The sequence below is a fragment of the Crinia signifera genome, chromosome 2 (genome assembly GCF_055691185.1).
Source record: "Crinia signifera chromosome 2, ASM5569118v1, whole genome shotgun sequence".
Taxonomy (NCBI): domain Eukaryota; kingdom Metazoa; phylum Chordata; class Amphibia; order Anura; family Myobatrachidae; genus Crinia; species Crinia signifera.
Window position 1 is genome coordinate 281387660 of NC_139218.1, and position 20168 is coordinate 281407827.

At 43.8% G+C, this 20168-nt stretch overlaps 1 protein-coding gene across 1 annotated transcript in view; it reads right to left on the minus strand.

The window, feature by feature from the left end:
• The window catches only part of GRTP1 (growth hormone regulated TBC protein 1), a 61399-nt gene that overhangs the window by 5254 nt on the left and 35977 nt on the right, over nucleotides 1-20168 (minus strand). Inside the window, exons 7-8 of the mRNA XM_083168715.1 lie at nucleotides 8990-9162; nucleotides 2908-3093 (exon numbers count right to left, since the gene is read on the minus strand). Of these exons, the coding sequence (XP_083024841.1) occupies nucleotides 2908-3093; nucleotides 8990-9162 (359 nt within the window). The remainder of the gene's footprint in view (nucleotides 1-2907; nucleotides 3094-8989; nucleotides 9163-20168) is intronic.

A 20168-nucleotide genomic window follows, 5' to 3' on the forward strand; every position in this document is an offset into this window, starting at 1 on the left:
TACATAGGAACCAATGTTAAATGGCCCCCCATACCCAATTTTTGATTGTATACCCATCCTGATGGGTAATTTGTATGTGAAATGCCCCCCCATTGTTAACTCCACCCCACGATAAATGCCAACTGAAGTGTGGCGAGCGCAGCGAGCCCGCGAGGGGCGGCGGTGCGCGTCCTCCGACCTTTTCATTACCCCACTATCCACGTCGGCGTGGAGTCGATTTTATATAGTGTGGCGAGCCACCGAGCCCGAAGCGTGGCGAGCGGATGCATAATACGTCTGAAGTAATGCGCGTGCGCTCGCCACACTATATAAAATCAACTCCACGCCGACGTGGACAGTGGGGGTATGAAAAGGTCGGAGGACGCGTACAGCCGCCCCTCGCGGGCTCGTTGCGCTCGCCACACTTCAGGTTCACGTTAATCGTGGTGTTAACAATGGGGGGGCATACAGTGAAAAATGGGGTCTGGGGGGCATTTAACATTGGGGCCAATGTAAAATCGGGTCTCAGGGACCATTTAACATTGGTTCCAATGTAAAAAAAATCGGGTTGGTCGGGTCAATGGCATTTCATGCAATTTGGTTGCATGCGATGCGATTGACCCGATTTTTGCAACCCGATTGCATACAATTAAAATCGGTGGCGCCGTGCTAGGAAACAAGTACCGTTAATTTATTAAGAACTGCGAAATATTAAAATTTATGTGAAAAAAAGTGCATTAAAGTGAACAAAAAATTTAAATAAATAGAGCTGTCCATCTTTAATGTGTGTTTATTTATCCTAGTCTAATGACTGGTAAACTGTGTGGCAGCGCTAACAGATTGTGAGTCTGTATTTTATGTGTCACTTCACTATTATGAGACTATTATTGTTACTGTATCTTTAAAGTTCTCTCAAAAAATTGTTACTGTATTTGTTATGTTGCAGTTATCATCTGCAATGATCTCTTTTGAGGTCTCAAGATACAAATGATTCCACTAACCCACAGCTATGATGTGGTAATAGGGATAATTCAGTTGGACTCAGTCGCGTGAAGTGAAAGGGATTTTTATGGTGTTTTACCCTTATTATATTAGCTGCTTCCTATGTGCTTGTTGGCCAAATCGTATTATAGTCTGATATATGCTTTCTGCTGTATTGTCAATATAGATGCTGTATTTAGCAATATAGATGTTATCAGTATGCTACTGAGAGCTGATGTCTATCACTCATGTACAGCTTATCAGAGACTAATATTACGATACAGGTTTACAAGTTATATGTAATTGTTTCCAATCAGTCATAAGGAGAGGCTGATCATGATTGTATTTATCAATGTCCGCTTTTTATATAGTAAAGTATGATGGTCCACTAGATTGGATGATTGGACACATCAGTATATTATTTTGCATGCAATCATGTATTCCAAAGTGTGCGGGAATCTGAATGGTTAGCTGTGCTATCCAGGCTGGCTGTATATTCGCCCAAGGATTCCACACAGTAAACCAATGTATTATCAGTGCACCTCCCACAAGTGTGATCACCTCACATAAATGGTGGATTTTAGATCGGGTATTCAAATATACATTCAGCACTCTCTAGAACATGAAGGGTATTATTGCAACTTGTTTGGGAGCAAATGCTGCAATGCAATAATAGTGTGATATTCGAGACTCGTTAGATTGAACAGCAAGGCATGGGTATTTTCACAGCAAACAGTTTCACAATCCTAAATAGTACAGGCTAAGTATTCATTGGCAATAAAGCCTAGGCGGGCCACGTGTTGGTGCCCGACAATTACACACAATAAACTTTATATCTATTGATAGCGCCCCATGAGAGCGGTGTCGCATCCCCCAGTATTATTTTAAGCTAATGCTATTGCACATTGTTCGGAAGGACAGGCTCTAGCAGGTCAGGCCGGTTACATGTATCATGTTCACCGCATCCCCCCTGCAGTTTCCTGACATACGTTTCGCATTGTGCTTATTGTGCCTGCCCCCCCCCCCCCACACACACACACACACACATCCCCCAACAATAACCCAGAACTCCCCCCTTCAAACGTAACCCCCACTTTTAGTGAATAACCTTACCCCACCCATCTAACGCGAAGACCCCTCTATGTGTCTAAACCTAACATTCTCCTGACCCTGGGCCTAACGCTAAAGACACCCCTGCATTACTTCCAATCATAATGCTGGCTGTCCTGATTCCAGCATTAGCACCCCTACCGATTTGGCGCTTTCAGCACTGGTGTTGTGACCAACGGTTGGGATTCTGGTGCCGGTATTCCAACCATCAGCATCCCTTTGCATTGCCCCATAGCTTAATTGCTCTTGATGTCTCTGGAGCTTCCACTGCTTAACCTGAAAGCTACACACGGATTGATTTTTTTGTTCTCCAACTCTTAACTATCCCTTACTTTAAAGAGTCCACAATTATTTATACTTAACTTGTTCAAATCTCTCAGAGTAATTAAAGTATTAGCAAAGGCCATATTTAACCATGTAAATAGACCTGAAATGAATTGTAAAGCCTCCTTGAAAAATCCCTAGTACATACAGTACAAATTAAGGTTTTTAATTTATCAACAGATTTTTATCAGTGAAAGCCATTTCCTTAAGCTGGGCTAAAAAATTATCAGTCAGATCATCTTCCAGATCTGGCTGGTGGGAATGAGAATCTGGTCATTAAAATAAACCATTTGCTCCCAAATATTTTAAAATGGGCAAAAACTTTTGTTCATACAAATCATGGATAGTAGAAGAAATATTTAGAGGTGGGTGGGGTCAGGCTGAGATCTGCAAAATGACCCAGCAATCAAATGCGGGGTAAAAGCCAGGATTTTCAGACATTTCTGTCTGAAATTGGTGTCAGTTTTTCCAGCCAAATAGGAACCAAGTTTTAATCCTTTACATATACAATACCTGCATGAAGAGGTGGCATTCTGTAACAAGCTGTCCTTTTGTTATTGCCTTGAATTTATCACAAACATCTGGAAAATTGTTGGCTTCCAATATGAACGCTTGGTACTGCTTTATTAGTGTTAAGGCCACACGAAAAATAACTTTTGATCCCTCGTAGAACAAACAGTCCCATATCCGCAATACAGTCTGAAATTTGAAAACAGGGTTATGTATAATACAGACAGAAAATAAAAGCCATAAAATGTAAAAGGATAAAAACATGATAAAATTCACAAACATTGTTAACATCAGAAAAACTCCTCGTTGCATTTTATCACACAAGGAGTATGTATGTTAAGTTTTTAACATACAGTATAGGCAGGCATATCAGCATGCCGTCATGGCCTTCATTTTCATGAATTAATGAAAATCGCCCCAAAGTGGCCATGAAAAGAAGAAATGAAGATAGATCTAGTAAAACGTATGTAACGTCCCAAATGCAATATTAATATACAGGTATGACACTTTCAAAAAGGTAACAGCAAAAAAAAAAAAAAAAAAAACATTTACGCCATATATGCTCATACTAGAATCAATTCAGGACACATAAATAACAAGGAGCCAGAAAGTCCCCCCCCCGAAGGTGCAACCAAATGGACTGCAATTCTGGATGTACAAGATGCATGGTGTGGACCTCGATTGCAATCCATCTAGTGGGACCTCACTGCAGTGGTGAAACCTTCATTTATTTTTGAGAGCCCGGCAGTGGCATCTTTCCATAATGTCAACTTATGGGGAGAACAGGTCAATTCCTGCAACATGTCTCCCAACTGCACCCTTCTCAGAGATCTGAGAAAATTGGGTAGAGGTTATATACAGCATCTGCACCCTTGTGTCAGACACTTTAGTGGGACAGTCCTCATTACCTTAGCAGCAAGAGCACACCCCATTTTGATCACACCACACCTACTTTTTGGCCACATAACTGTCCCTACTTTATAGATCTGCAAAAGGTCGACATTCAAAAGGTTGACATGGGGATTTTTGCTTTTTTTTGTCCCAAATGTTGACAGTCGACATGGACATTATATTTGTACCCGCTGCCCAGATCGGACCCCGCCACCCGCCGCTGGAAGCAAGCCAGCATGCCGGGTAAGTACCTTTCACATCGGCCTGTATACCGGGCTGGTCCCGGGAGCAACCCTGCTACCTAGCAGGGTTCACTTCCCGGTAAATTTTCCCAGGAATTTGGCCTGGGAACCTTGCACACGTGCACGCTAGTCATGGGTTGTTCCCGTGCAAACCCGGGAATTCAGGCTGGTGTGAAATGGGTATTAGTGGAGTTAGTGCTGCTCTTCCATTTGCTTTCTTAGCTGCAGAGAGAAAAAGTATGGAGATTATATTATAGTATATTGTCTTGTCTAAAGCAAGGAACAGATTACTTTGCAGATTTAAGATGCAAACTGTCTAAAACCAACTTCCCATACCTGAGAATCAGAGTTGAGCCTGAGCTACCAGATACCCCCAGAGAGATTTTCTAGAATATTTTTACTGGCATTATGCTGCCTATACGGAAAAAAATCTACCTTGGCAAAGTCTATCAAAGCACACCAGGTTGTGTGAATATCTTCTAATGTCGGGTGTCTTTTTTGCTTCACTTTTTCTGAAAATTTGACTTAAAGCCTAAACACACTAGTTGCTTTTGACCTCAAAGTAGCTAACTTTTGGTGTTTTGAGCTACTTTGAACTCCCAGTGTGTGTGACTGGGTGATTAGCGCAGAGCACTAATGCGAACTCCGGCATAATTGCCGGCCACTGTCTATCTGTTTTATCGGTCGAGCAAACCATTTTTCACAGTCTCCTACTGTGGAAATGGTTCACCGCCTGCGAAAAAGGTATACCTTTGAAAAAGCTGCCAAGTGCAGCGACACGCGTCAGACACTGCTGCTACCTGCCCTCCACTAACCCCATCTTGGATTGAAGTCCGGACCAGCCCACCAGGACCATCTATTGATCCCCACACATTTGGGACATTTGAATTCCTAAGGTGACCGCTCTCCAAGCACCATTTACATTGGGAAACAAAAGGTTATTTATTTCACCATCTACCAATATTGTGCCATCATTGGACCGACCACTTGGACTCTCTTGGGACATACCCTTGCACAAACCAGGGGCGGTAACTTATTTTTCATCAATATTCATTGCTGGGCATAATAGGAACGGACTCTCCATTATTGTTGCTAAAATATAGCAGGCTCATATATAACCATTGTCTTTATCTTTTAATTAATTTAAAAATTTTCATATCATGGTACTATACCCAACTGTGTAATTCTTAATTATTGCTTATTAAAATTATATGAAAAGATTATTAAATTACTTAGGAAATATTTTCTCAAAATCTACTGGCACTGCACACCTGTTTCTTTGTGTATTATATACAGTCTTAACTAACCTGTCTTTAGCGGCTGCTTAGAAATCACTCTTCCCAAGCGCCACCGGTTCCGCCCCCCAAGAAAAGGTCAGTCCATCTTTTCTACTTATATAAATAAGTCTATATTCAATTTTTTTTCATTATAACTAAGAAAGGAACACTATATTTACATAAGAAATTACAATGCTTCATTCAGAAATTATATAAATACAAAAAGTGTCACAGAACACAGGCCAAAACATGTTTTGAAAAATCTAAAAACATGAGAAAAAAAAAACTACTTAAATAATTAAGTGGCTTATTCTAGCAATGAGCATGGTAGGACAATACAGGTCGAGGCTTTAACTAAAGGTGCCCATACAAGTTACAATTATTGCATACAATATTGTATACAATGTCGCATCTCATCGATTTCCGGTTTTGCGATGAGATGAGATCTAGTACAAAAAGTATGTGCAGCACATACTTTTTGTACTAGATCTCATCTCATCGCAAAACGAGATGCGATATTGTATACAATAATTGTAAGGTGTATGGGCACCTTAATGAGAACTGAAGGTCCACATATCAACTCTTTCCTCACCTCCATCATGAGGTTATGACAAATAACTGTACATTATTTCCCCAGTGGAATAGCGATATTGGTCAAAATATCTTTCAGTGTGAATGCAACGAAGGACGAATGATGATGCGCGTAACCGCCAGTTGTTCATCAAGGTTGTTCGTCAACATGCAGCTCAATTTGGATATATTTCAAAAAAAGCCTATAGACTGTAGCTAGATTGTTCGTCTTTCGTCCAGGACACTGGGTTCCAGGGAAATTGGACCTCAATGTCTTTCAACAAAATTGGTAAAAAAAAAAAAAATAATTGTACAGTGTGTATTCACCTTTAATGTAATCAAAACCTGGTGTGTGTGATTGCTTATATACCTTATTCCTCACAATACATATTTCCTGGATACTCTCAAAAACCCACCAATCCAGCATACAGGCCAGGTACTTTCCTATGATTTGGTAACGCCCAACCTATTATAGAATTTGATACTTGTTTAGGTAAAGTCACACCTTGTGTCCAAACTGATGTCTGAATTACCTCCACAAATCATATATACTAGGTGATTCATTGCACCCTAGGGGCGCTCTTCTCACCGTCGTACGGGGCTCCGCCCACTTAACATGTGAACGCCTTTAGTGTGTGAAATCTGGTTTGTATTATATGGAGGATTACTTGTATTGGCACTATAGTTAGAAGTTGCATTTTTAAGATGAAAAGGGCATATGATTGTGAAGAGGGTGCAGGATATTTTGTTGGTATGAACAGTGCTTACAATGTAGCGTTGGTGGGGGAGGGGTGGGAGGGGCGGTTGTCGTGTTTTCGCAAGTGGATGGCGGGGTGCTGTGGGTGGTGGTGGAGGAGCGGGTGGGGTGGTGTTGTTTGTGTTGTAGTAAGGTGTGTTGTAGTATGGTGTGTGGCAGAGATGTGCAAGTGTGGCAGGGGGGTGCTTGTGGGTGGGCTAGTGTGAGGTGCGAGATAGTGTGGGTGGTGGAATTACACGTGGGGTGGTGGTCTGTGTGGGTGGTGTGTGTAGGTGTGGTGCGTTGGTGCACTGGTTGCGAAACATGCATTTGCGGGGTGCTGTGGGAAGTGTGTGGTGTGGTTGGGAGACCGATGGGTGTGTGGGTAATGCGGGAGGGGGATGGGCGGGTGCAGTGTTGCTGCTGCTTGTTGCACGGGTACTGTGGGATGGAGAGGGGCAGGAGCAGTGTTTTTGGTGGTTGTGGGGGTTCTGCGGGTGTTGGAGGGTGATGGTATAGGTAGGGGTGTGGTGGGTGTGTGAAGGTTGGGTGCAAGGGTGCTATGGGTGTGAAAAGGCATTAGTGGGTGGTGTATGTTGTGAAGTGGCGGATGGGGGGGATATTGTGTGTGGTGGTTGGCCATGTGGGTGGTGTGGGTTGGTTAGGTGTGGTGGTGCACCGTTTTAGTGCTGTGCATTTGCGGTGGTGGTGTGGGTGTAGTAGCAAGGGTAGTGTGATTGGGTGAGGCATGGGTGTGTCGGCAGTGTAGATGGGGGAAGGGCGGGGATGGTGTTGCCATGGGTGGGTGCATGGATACTTTGAGTTAAGGAATTTGGGGTGGAGGTGTGACGTGTGTTGGTGTATTCGTGCCATGAGGGGCAGGTGCAGTGCCATGAGGGGCAGGTGGATGGGGGGAGTGTAGTGTAGGTGTGGGAGGGGCGGTTGTCGTAGTTGTGCAAGTGGATGCGGGGTTGCTCTGGGTGCTGGAGGGGCCGGTGCGGTGGTGTTGCGTGCATGTTGTAGTGGTGTGGGTGGGTGGGGGAGGGTGCTTATTGGTGTGGGGAGCGGTGGTGGTGTAGTGGTGTAGTGTTGTGGTGGCTGTTTGTGGGGGGTCGAGGGGGGTTAAGAGGTTTGGGTGTTGGGGTGGTGAGGGTGAGTGCATTAGTAGTGTGGCTGGGGGAAGTGGGGTATGTGGGGTGGCTGCAGGTGGGTGACAGTGTACAGTGGTAGGGGTGGGTGTTCTGCTAGATAGTTAGGCCTGCGGGGAGGGGGATGTGTATACACTGTAGTTAGGCTTGCAGGGGTGTACTGTATAAATAGAGTTAGGCTTGCGGGGGTGAATAGGTAGAGTTAGGGGGTGTGTGTGGTTACTAACCTGGGCTTAAAAAGGAGGCGGGTTTTGGGGGACACGCCGGACCAATGAACTAATGCATTCTATGGGGACCTCCGCTTCCAGGTTCACTGCAGGCTGCTTCACCCTTCTGTTCATCTTTCTGCCACTGGGACCCGCATTTCTTCTGGTCCAGTGGCAGGCACCTTGCTTGTGTCCTCTTCTGCTACCTTTCATCAGGCCAGGCCGGCCTGACTCCTGTCATACATTCAGGGGCCGGGGTGCAGCAGAGAGCAGACACATGTGCGGGGAGGGAGAGACACTCTCTCAATCCCTCTGCCAGCCTGCACACACATACTGGCGCTGTGCCAGTTAAGTTTAAGATTGAAGGGGGGGGGGGCAGTTGGGGTTCCTCCAAGCATGAAGGAATAGACGCTGTGCCTATTAAGCAACGCAGAGGATGACAAAGGGGCGTGACCATGCGGGGGACATAATTTACATATGCACCACCTTCATTTGCATATGCCACACACCCTTTTCACCGCGAGGGTCCCGCTTCATACATTGAAGTTTGGAGGTACGTGGCTGTGCCTGTGCCTCCCCATCACTGCATAATGTGTGTGGGCTGTGGGGATGTGTGCACATGATGGGGAACTTTTTTGGCTCCCTGCAGCAGCTGAGCTATAGTGTTTGTGAGGACTGGAGTTTGTGACGGTGTGTATAACTCTGCCCATGACTCCGCCCAGCGTTATACACACAGTCACAGATTGACAGTTCTGGCTAAATATATAAGAGATACAGGCACAAATGAAAGGCCTTTGCCTACCCATCCTATAACTACACCAGGCATCAGATTTTTGAGTGTCATTTACATTCTAATAAAAAACCTACCAAATAACAAAACAGAATTCAGAGTATATGCCCTCAATGACCTTACATTTCCCCAAAAATGGTTCAAATATACAATTATCATTTAAGCGATAGCTGTATTACTAATGGAAGATATTCATCTGTACAATGCCATGACAGTCACACTCACCTCTACTGGTAGAACGTCAATAAACAAACATATAAACCATCGGGAAACCAGAAGCGTCCACATCACCCCATGCTTCTCCATTAAGCTTCCCACGGCTGGGATCTTCAGGTTTACCAGATCCCCTAGTACCTCCTGGTCAGTCTTAAGACCAAGCATTGCAGGGCTATAGTAGTCTATGGAAACAAAACAAAAATAAGTATTTTTAAATAGTGTTTCTTTGAATATTTTTTTCTGAATTAAGACATGACATGGTCTACAGATTTTCCACAGTGCCGTCAATGTAACTCATGTGATTTATTTCTACCTTCTAGTAAGCGAAAACAGATTACAAAGTGTACATTATCCTGTCAACATTGTCCAATTAAAGAAGCAGATACAAATATAATGTATCCAACAAAGTTTTTAATTTAACCTTCAGAAAAAAAAAAATGTTAGTAGTTTGTAAATCTACACTTAATAATGTTTGGATATTAGGAAATATAAGCAGACACAGAAAAATTAATACAAAAAAGTGTATCTTTTTAGACAGAAGGAGGCTAAGAAGGTAATCGGATGTGCAAAAGCACAGGCTAATTATAACTTTGTACAGACAATCCCACTAAGTTTATTTTTAACATTTGTATCTTCACTATGTTTACCAATTGTTGAGCACCACCTTCTCTTTGTGTGGTTTCGTATAGGATAAATAATTGCAGCATTGTGTCTTCTTCTTGAGGTTTACTTTTGAAATAATGTAGTCCTTGGGCATGGGCGGATTTAGGGGGGGGCATCCGGGCACGTACACCCCCCCCCCCTTCCCCCTGTAATTTCTGTTGTTTTTTTTCCCCCTGGGCCGCTCGCGTTAACAGGGACAGCTGCCGCCAGGAACAACTGTATGCGCAGAGAGCCGGGGCTGCCTGGCTGTATTCACCCAGTGCTGCACGTCTATTTGAAATCTTGCGCTGCTGCAGGGAGAGATTTCAAATAGCCAGAAGTCTGGGATGTGCAGCCCTGTGTGAATACACCCGGACAGCCCCCGGCACTCTGAGCATACAGTTCTTCCCGGAGGCGGTGGCGGCTGTCCCTGAACGCAAGCGGCCCGGAAAAAAAAAATATTTAGAAATGACAGGGGGCTCATGCCCCAGGCTCTCTGCCTGGCTGTCAGTGCAGACAGTTCTTCCCGGTGGAGGCGGCTGTCCCCCGTTACCGGGAGCATATGTTCACACATGACAACAAACATGTATTGTAACCCCCATGGCAACAAGCATGTAATCCCACATGGCAATAAACATGTAATCCCACATGGCAACAAGCATATAATCCCACTTGACAACAAGCATAGAACCCCTGGCAATGAGCATGTAATCCCACATGGCACAAACATAGAACCCCTGGCAACAAGCATGGAGGTAAGCAGCATTTATGTAGCATAATTTGTAATGGGCAATATGGTGTTAGGCATAATACGTAATGGACATTATGGTTTGTGGCTTAATGTATAATGGGAATTACGGTGTAGATTTGACGCGCGCCTTCGGATCGCAATGTCCCTGTTTGTGGAATTTATTGTGCATTTCGCCTCAATCCAATTAGCATTATGTGAATTTTGTCTCAATCAGTGTGATATTATGTGAATTTTGGCTCTCTCTGTGTGATATTATGTGAATTTGAACTCATTCCCTATAATTGGGTCTACTATTTTGTTACATAATGTGTAGAAGTGGTATACGGTGTGGTACACTACTCGAGGACACGCCCCCTTTCATGTGGCCACACCACCTTTTCCAAACAGCGTGTGCACGCACAACTGCATCCTTCATGTTTGATGCCAAGGTGGGCCTGTGTACTTTAAAGGCCAGGGCCTATTTATAAACCCATTCCCACCCTCTCTGCTCTCCTCCTCTATCTCTCTCCACTCTCTGAGCGAGCACACTGACACCACTATCACCCCCGCTCCACTATCATGGTGCCCCCCTGTCATTTTCTCCTGTATCCGCCCCTGGCCTTGGGTGGTTGTACACACTCTGCCTTCAGCATGTGGTGGAGCTCAAAAAAGAATCACACTGTGCTGTTTGCACAAGGCACACATTGGTTTATTTCAGCAGTTCTCAAACTGTGGGTCCTGACCCGAAAGTGGGTCCCGACCTTCACATCATGGGGTTGTGACTACACGATGCTGACCATCAGGCTGATGACTTTTCTAATCTCAGTGAGTGATTCAAGGAGTCTGAAAAATCTGTTGAATTGTCTGTTATTTTAGACTCCTCCCATCATATTGTGCCTCCGCAATGCAGCCATGCATGTGCTGTCTGCTGACTACATAGCATAGCTGCCTACCCTCCTGCATTCTGCAGGAGACTCCCTGAACTAAGAGCAATCTTCCTCACGTCACATAGCCCACATTACACGGTTACTTTTTTGGGGGAAAAAAAAGGAATGACCGTATAGTAGCTCTTACTAACTGCTTTGGGGATCATCTACATTTGGATATAAGTCATTTTACAAGATTCCTCTCAGATGTCCATAAGCTACAGTGATCAGATACACAAACCATTACAGCACCAGCCCTATTAAACACTATTTCATATGGAGGGTGCACATGCCTAACAGAGGCCCTTATTCAGATCTGATCGCAGTACAAATTTGTTCTCAAAATAGGCAAAACCATGTGCACTGCAGGTGGGGCAGATGTACCATGTATAGAGAGAGAGTTAGATTTCTGTGAGTTATTTTGTTTCTGTGCAGGGTAAATACTGGCTTCATTATTTTTACACTGCAATTTACATTTCAGTTTCAACACACCCCACCCAAATTTAACTCTGCACATGTTACATCTGCCCCACTTGTAGTGCACATGGTTTTGCCCATTTTGAGAACAAATTTGTACTGAGATCAGATCAGAATAATGGAGCCCACACACGCACCGATCCCGGCATGCGTTGTGGGCTTAACTAGCACACATAGCATCGCATCGTATGCCTTGTGCATACGATGCGATGCTATGCTAGAAAAAGCTAGTACAAAAAGTATGTGCAGCACATACTTTTTGTACTGTACGATGAGGTGCCGCGGGAGCGCGCACCCCATCGTACAGCATCGCACCGCCCGCATCGGTGCGTGTGTGGGCACCTTTAGAGCCAGAGTGCACACAAATACATGATTCCCATGCATACTCAAAGCATGCAGAAGCCAGATAGACACACAGTTACATCTTACAGTTACATTTACCAACCATTTATTGGAGTTAAAAACAAAGCTACAAAGCTGTTTGGACATTATTTACATTGGTCCTGCAGATTTCCACTTTAGATGAATAAAGAGCTTATTCTAAATAAAAATACTCTGCAAAGAAATTGGCTTTTATGGCTCTGGGCTTATCACTGATCAGCATGCGACCTTGCTCTCTGTTACTGCCAACAATAAGACCTTCACTCCCTATACTAATACTTGTAATCTACTTATTGCAATCTCCAGATCAGTAGTATCCAGAAATACAGTAGTAATCTTTAAATTCCTAATTTCCTGGTGCTTATTTCTTTCTTGTTAACAACATGCACATAGGGGGGGTCAAGAGTATACTGCAGCTTCTCCCTTCAGCAGCCCATATGACTGTGCTAAGAACCATGGCTAAGAGCAATAGATCTGACACTTACAGGCACCAAAGATCTAGTCATCTGAAACCATGCTGATAAATAGTTACCTCCCTGGTGACATCTCTGGTACTCCCCATCACATCTACATTGTACATTGTAATAAAGGATCTCATTGCAAGGGAAGTATGTACAATCTGGACACACTGATTAACCTACGGGCTGTCATTCACAGGTGTGGTTCAGAAATGAAGGGCGAGGTGTATATCCCTATTATCTCCATGATCACTTATAGAAAGGTCAATGTATAATGTGCCAACATCAAATTTGAGATTTATAAATATCAAAAGGATTAACACCATCAGAAAAAAGTGTGGATGCATTATATTCTTTCATCAAACTAATTGTGTGAATAATTACATGCACCAGTGCCACTATTGTGTTTGTAGTTGTTGCAATAACTGTTACAAAGTTAGTGGACCGTACTTATATATCCGATGACAGCTGCCACCTGTGTTCTCTGTATTCTTGGGATGTACAACGTGAACAGGTAATCTTTTGAATAGTAAATATGTTCCAGGTCACCTACAAAACAGTGATACCCATAAAGCCACTGTGTGTATTTGTGTAGTAATGGCATCTTCTGACCTCTAGAAACTCTGGCAACAGGGTAACTACACCTTATTATATCACAAGCATGTCCTGGTTCTACTATGGACTCACTTATCTCAACATGGCATCAGTAGTAGATAGAACATGTGTTTACGTGCTCCAATATAGGCTTCAATGACATTTAAACCAATGTTATTAAAATTAAACATAAGCTTTACTAGATCACATGTAAAAAGAAAGCCTAAAAGGTAGATTAAATATAAAATATGTAAAATTGTCTTTAGCCCATTCACCCTACTGTTGGATGATTGGACCAATAACAAAGTCAGGACTGCAGTCAGCCAAAATCCTGTGACATCACTGGACCTGTTCCTGTGTATACATATACCACAATTGCTGTAGACCAGGATGTGACTCTAATACAACTTCCACATTGCAAAGCTGGGTCTGACCCAGAATTCTGAATCCGGGTCTGACCCAGAATTCTGAATCCGGGTCCGATCCGGTCACACTAAACCCAGGTCACCCATTAGACACAGGTCATCCTGGGTTTAACCCTGGTTATATCCTGGGTTGAAATTCAGGGTGGTGCATTAACAACGTACCTCGACCTGGGTCGACCAGGCCACAACTGGTCGACCCAGGTTGAGGTGCGGTTTGTACTGGGCAACCCAGGTTTAGTGTGAAAGGGTCGGAGCCGGGATCAAAATTCTGGATAAGGGATTGATACCCCTTTTACACTCCCAATTTTATCCCGGGTTTTTGCACATTAACGAGCATCAACCCGGGATTTAGCTCAGTGTGAAAGGGTCTTGAAAGAACATTCCGGGATTTCTACCAAGGTCCTGACCTGGGTAGATTCCGGAATCGACACGGGATGCGGTCAGTGTGAATGGTCCCATAACCGGGATTGGGTATGTCAATGTCTAGTTTTACACACGCCATTTTAGGATAGTATGGCCGCCATTTTGGTTCGCAGAGTTGCGCAAATAAAGTATACATACCCGAGTCTGTGTGACAAAGTGGACCAGAAGCGCAGCCATACTATTACACATAAATTCATAATACCACATTTACACCAAATAAAATATAGTTAATTAAAGGTTTAGAGCACTACACATAGTTTAGTCAGCATTACATACTTCTGTCTGTATAATGTTTGGTACCGTTACGTTCCGTTTCCCATGCGCAGTATTCCGGTCATTGCGAATAATTCGCAATTCATACAGTCCGATAATTACGGACAAAATCCATATTCCCAAGATTTCTGTTAAAATGTGTGACAAAAAACCTAGTTACAACCGGTTCTTTCTGCTATTTACGACCCCTGACGACGATGCCAACACACAAAGGACTCCAAAGTTCACTCCCCCCCTGCACCTATTCAAACCAGTTGTATTACTTTGCCCCAATCACTGAGGACTGGACATTCGAACCCTGACCAATAGGAACGGCCTTTGACCTCCCCCTTCTGACCCTATAAGTTGGTTGACCCTGGGCGGCCTCGGTCACTTCGGCACCGCTTCTATCCCTTACCATTGACCGGGCTATAGTTCAATCTGAATATAGCGAGCTCCGACCGGACTGCGCTGCGCTATTTTCCCTGACGGTAACATTTGTATTCCCATTTTATGTAATGTGGCTGATTATGATTGTATCTGTTTCTGCATCTTTGTAAGTGTTTTAAAGTACTTATTATTGTTAGAGAATTGCATCACGTGTTACCCTGTGTTTTTCCTATTTCTGTAATCCCCTTTTGTCCATTAGGGACTAAATACACTATTTACGGAGTTTCTATCTCCTCACCTTTATACTGTGGTCTTGTCTATTATTCGCATCTAGCGATAAGGTGTATTACGGACATTGTCCTTATAAGTGTATTCGCAGATTAGAGACAAAGTACTGCGAAGGGATCTCCTATTAATGCATTGGTTCTTTCGTGTATAATACACGGTAAAGGTACGCTACGCTACGTTTTGTTCGCATGTAGCTAAGAATAAAGGGTACACAGGTTACGGACATAATACGTAACCTACGCTTTTCACTTATTGTTCTTTGATCATATAAATATCGACATTGATAATTGGGGGCTGGCGTCCGGCCGTTTCACACTCTGGAACTCGGTACCAAATGCGCGGCTTGACCTATACCAGCAAAAGGGTGGAAGTGATTATTTAACCATTGCTGGATAGGCCAGGTCCGCGGCGGTGCAGGGTTCGAGAGGTGCTAGCGTTTGAACTCGAAGTACAATAAGTGAAATCCAAGGAAACATTAAGCCACGTGTTGTAAAGTATATTTAAGTGTTTAGTAAACTGTACTTCTGCCTGCCACAAGTAGTTTAACGGGGTATAGTGTCTTGAGTTGCTTGTTCATTACAGTATATGTGCCACGTGCGATAAGGTTCGCACACGTGGAGACAAAGGCCTGTGTTTATTATAGTATATAGAGGATCCCTTCTGTGCAAAACTATAAAACTTTTATTGTTAGTTACTGCAGGGCCAGGGACTCCGCCACGTGGCGATAAGTTCTGGGCCTTTTACAGTAATGTGAAGCGTCTATTGTGTATTACGCAAGGTGCGCGCGCACGTGCTTACATTGGGAAATTTTCGCATCTTTGTACGTAATTTACGGATTAAGTGCGGGATTTATTTCGCATCTTTATACATAACTTTCGGACGAAGTTAAGGGATTTATTCCATATTTATGCGCAATTACTGCGTATAGCGAAACCCGAGCGCGACCTTGCAAATACACTATAGAACACGTGGGTGGCCGATTCATCGGCGGCCTGTGAACAGGTTTAACAAACGCACGTACACACGTGGCTGTTCACTGGCACTGCACATGCAGCACACATAGGAACCCAAAGGTGAACAGTATTAAATCACTAGCTTTATTTAAAACAGTATAGTAACATACAGTGGATAAAGCGGTGATTACTAAGAGAAAATAAGTTTTTCTTTTATTGTTCATTTTCCCAAAAACAAGCAACTCAAACATTATTTTAATAGATTCCTATAGCCATTAAAAGGGATTTATACCTGCATAAGTATCTAGTGAGAAACTACCAACCTGGGAAGATTTTCTGTACAGAAATATTTCAAGTTTAAGCGTAAGGCCAAGGTGTAACTAGCACCCAGTGTGAAACAATCACTGAGGTGAACGGGTGTGTGACGACACGACTCAAGCGTAGTAGCGCAGTCCGGTGTAGGACAGTCCGGTGTAGGACAAGGTGCACGTGACGACGTACCCATAGGAACTGCCCCTTCCGTGGACCTACCTATTTTGATCCACCGGGAGGGTACAAGAAGCTAAATCGGAACCCAGTGATCTGATCAGCTGCTTTAGAAATACCAGTTTTTGGGGATACAGGAAAAACAAGTTTTGTTGTGTCCTGGAAAAATTTGGCCGCACCTTGCAAGTTGACTAGCAGTTCTCTACTAGCCGAAAGACTTGGTGATTGAGTATTATTACCTCGTACCCTGCGCGCCTCACTTGATTGTGGGACCGTTGCAGGTCGCTGAGGAGGAGTGTTTTGGGAGCTACTCACAGATAAACGACCCACCGGTGTCTACTAGCTGTGAACGTTTATTCCTGTAACCATGGGTAATAACGGGTCACACAGGGATGCCATGCTAGTTAGGGAGAAATTACGCCGACCACAAGGATCGGCGGCATTCATAATGTGTTGGAGCACAGTGAACGAGCAGTTGTTTACCAAAAGAAATGAAAAAAAATTGACACAAGGCAGCAAGTTAGAATTTCCCAGTGCTGGTGGTTTCGATCCAGAAGTCTTATCAGCAGTTAGAGATCAGAGATGTTTGCTCTTGCCACTCGAGGAAAGAGTTGAACAGAATGAATGTCTAAAATTGTGGCAGAAGGAAAGTACAATCCAAAGGGAACATAGTTATCTGTCAGATGCAAGTATAATCAGCCACAGGAATACGAAGGTTTCCACTCCCCAATATGTAAAAAAGGGAACAATTCAAGTCCGAAGTGAAACCAAAAATAACCTGAAAATGAATAACTTGTGTACTGTTTTTACCCCCTATAAGCAAGATACAGATCCACAGGAGGGATTCCTGACATCAGCCATCCCTTGCAAAGCTAGCGGAAAGGAGAGAGAGGCTGAGACAGCCCAAGCTGCTGCTGCCATTCTGGTCGAGGAGATGGCTGATGCCAGGAACACAATTGGAGACACAGGTAAGTACACACAACACAGCACAGAGATAGTTATTCCTGGGATGTTGTCCAATGGTGCAGGGGGGGATACAAATCCACCCTCTGCACACAGTGGAACCTCCTTGTGGACGGGGAGACAGGGATGAGGTAATGCCTGTAAAGGATAGCGACATGCACAATACGTGGACACGATTGGAACGTCATTCAATCATCAAAAATTTCCCTGATCCCAGCAAAGATCTGGCAAAGTGTCAGAAATTTGTAAGGGAACGAGGAAATTCAGATGAGCCCACCAATAAGGATTGGCGATACATGTTGAGAGCTTGCCTCCCTCCACACATAGATGTCCCGAAATTCATTCGAGACAGTGGTCTGGAGGGCGATAAGATTTTAACTGAACAGGGCAACCAGGAAAATATACGCCTAATAAATATACAATTGGGTGTATATTTCCCAGCGACGGTTGAAAATACTCTGGGGTTCACCATCAAACAAAAAGATGGTGAGTCTGCCAGCGGATATTTCAGCCGTGCTTTGCAGGCGTTGCTAAAACACTCTGGTATCCCCGACCCCAGGGACAACAGACATCTTAAGGGGAGTGATTGTCTCTCTGCTGATACAAGGTCTTAGGGAAAATTATAGAACCAGCATAGAAACCATTCACCCCAACTGCAGACAGATGACAATACATACTTTAAAGAAATCTGCTGTTGATCTGGAAAAACGATTTATGACAGAAAGACAGACAAACGGCATGCAGAAACTGATAACAGCCGATAGTCACACTTTTAGTAAGGATCCAACCAATAACATACCACACCCAAGGCAAGACACGGTAAGACAAAAACAAACCGTATGTTTCAACTGTGGAAACAAAGGACACATAGCCAGACATTGCAGGGTAAGTAACCATAGGAAACCTAGCACATATGTAAGTAACTGGGAGACACAATGGGAGAAGACAGGTAGGTCTCAACACATAGCCATAGCCCCACCTAGTAGCCAACGCCGCCCTAAGCATGACACATATATGCAAACAGGGAGTAGGACACACATACACCCCACAACCAGGTAACGTAAGACAATATCTGAGGGAGGAGCCTCAGATATGGGTAAGTGAAATGGTTTAAATGAAAAAGTTTTTTTTTATCAAACCCGTTAACAACCTTCCCTCCTGATCTAGGTTGTGCCAAGCAATTAGCAGTTACAATTGGGGTAACAGGAAAAGTGCAGCATTACCCATTGATAAAACAAATAGAGATCATAATCGGGCCCTTGCATATCAAATGCTCTGTCTTATTGACTGCAGCGGCTACGATTGACCTTCAAATTACAGAACTACCTTGAAAAATAAGTTAGGTCTGCTGCTGGACTCCAGAGAATTCATAACTTAGAGACAACAGGACCAGTATGCACGAACTAGATGCAAAATCGTTAGATATACCCCCATGACTAATGCTGCACTGTACTGTTATAGATTTTTTTTAACCCATCTAAGGTAGCTAAAAACTACAGCACAAATACCGAGTTCCCTTTGAACTAAAGATGGGCAGGACACAGGATTAATGGCAACGATAGCTTCAATAGAAACCCAGTTAAAAACAGAAAGCATAGCGCCCCAAAGTACAGCTTCACCATTTGAAACCTGAGGTTGAGCTGGAAAAATACCCAGTGAAATAACAGGGTTCCCAAAAGAGAACTTTTAGCTAAATACCCCTAGACACAGCCCCATAGTCACAACCACACTGGGAAAGAGAAAGGAGGGAGGGCTTACAGATCAGAACAGGAGTTGAAAAGGGTAAGAACCAAATAGTTGAGAGCCAATTCCCCCATAGTGCCAAATCCTGGTGTCATCCAAATAAAAGAGAAATTTCCTGTTGAAATAAATGTACACATTACTGTCATTAATTTTTTCTACCCTTTTGAGTTTTTCTCTCTCTCTTTCTCCATTTTTTTTTTCTTCCCCATCTCTTCTGTTCCAGAAACTTTAGAGAGCCACAAAGCCCCTCCCCCGGGTCTTGCAGGATCGCACACCGTCCTTACAGCTCACAAATGGTTTGATACCAATACAATGGGTCAATGATCTATTGTTATGTCCTTTTCTCATCCACAACACCAGCAGATGGCGATAGACAACTTCTGGTGTATCCTCCTGAGGCAGGACATAACGTATCTCAGGACAGATTGTGGTTGTGCCTGAACAGGGGGGGGGGGGGGGGGGGGGGGGGGGGGGGGGGCGGGGAGGGGGAAATCTGGGACACCTTAGCAACCATAAACCCACAAATGCTAGAAAAATAGTTCGAAAGATCTGTCGCACTCCCAGCAGAGAAATACCTATTGTGAATATGCGGTACCCCATAAAGCGAGTAGTCACAAAATAAATATTTTTCAGTAAATTTTGAACAAAGTCCCAGTGACCTTAAGCATTGGTTACCCAGGGCAACCACAGCCACCATCTTGTGAAAAAGCAGTCCAAGTAGTGCACAAAGCATTCCCCTTCAACAGAGAATGAAAAGGGTTGTAAAATGCATTTACATATAAATAGGTGCAATCACAAAACCCATGTCTTCACAGACAGATGTGGAGAGTAAAGAAGGAGAAACAGGCCTGATTACAGCCTTTTGCCATGGGTATGACGGACACAAGAGACCATGTGATTTAGAAAATTAGACCTGCTGAGGGGGCGACAGATATAGTGACGTAAGAAACCTGGTGATGCCAGCCTGACCAATGTCGTACTGCAGTGTACAATTAAACCCAGTTACTCGAGCACTTCCTACTTGTCTACACAGTGTAGTTGCCATAGCACTACCGGT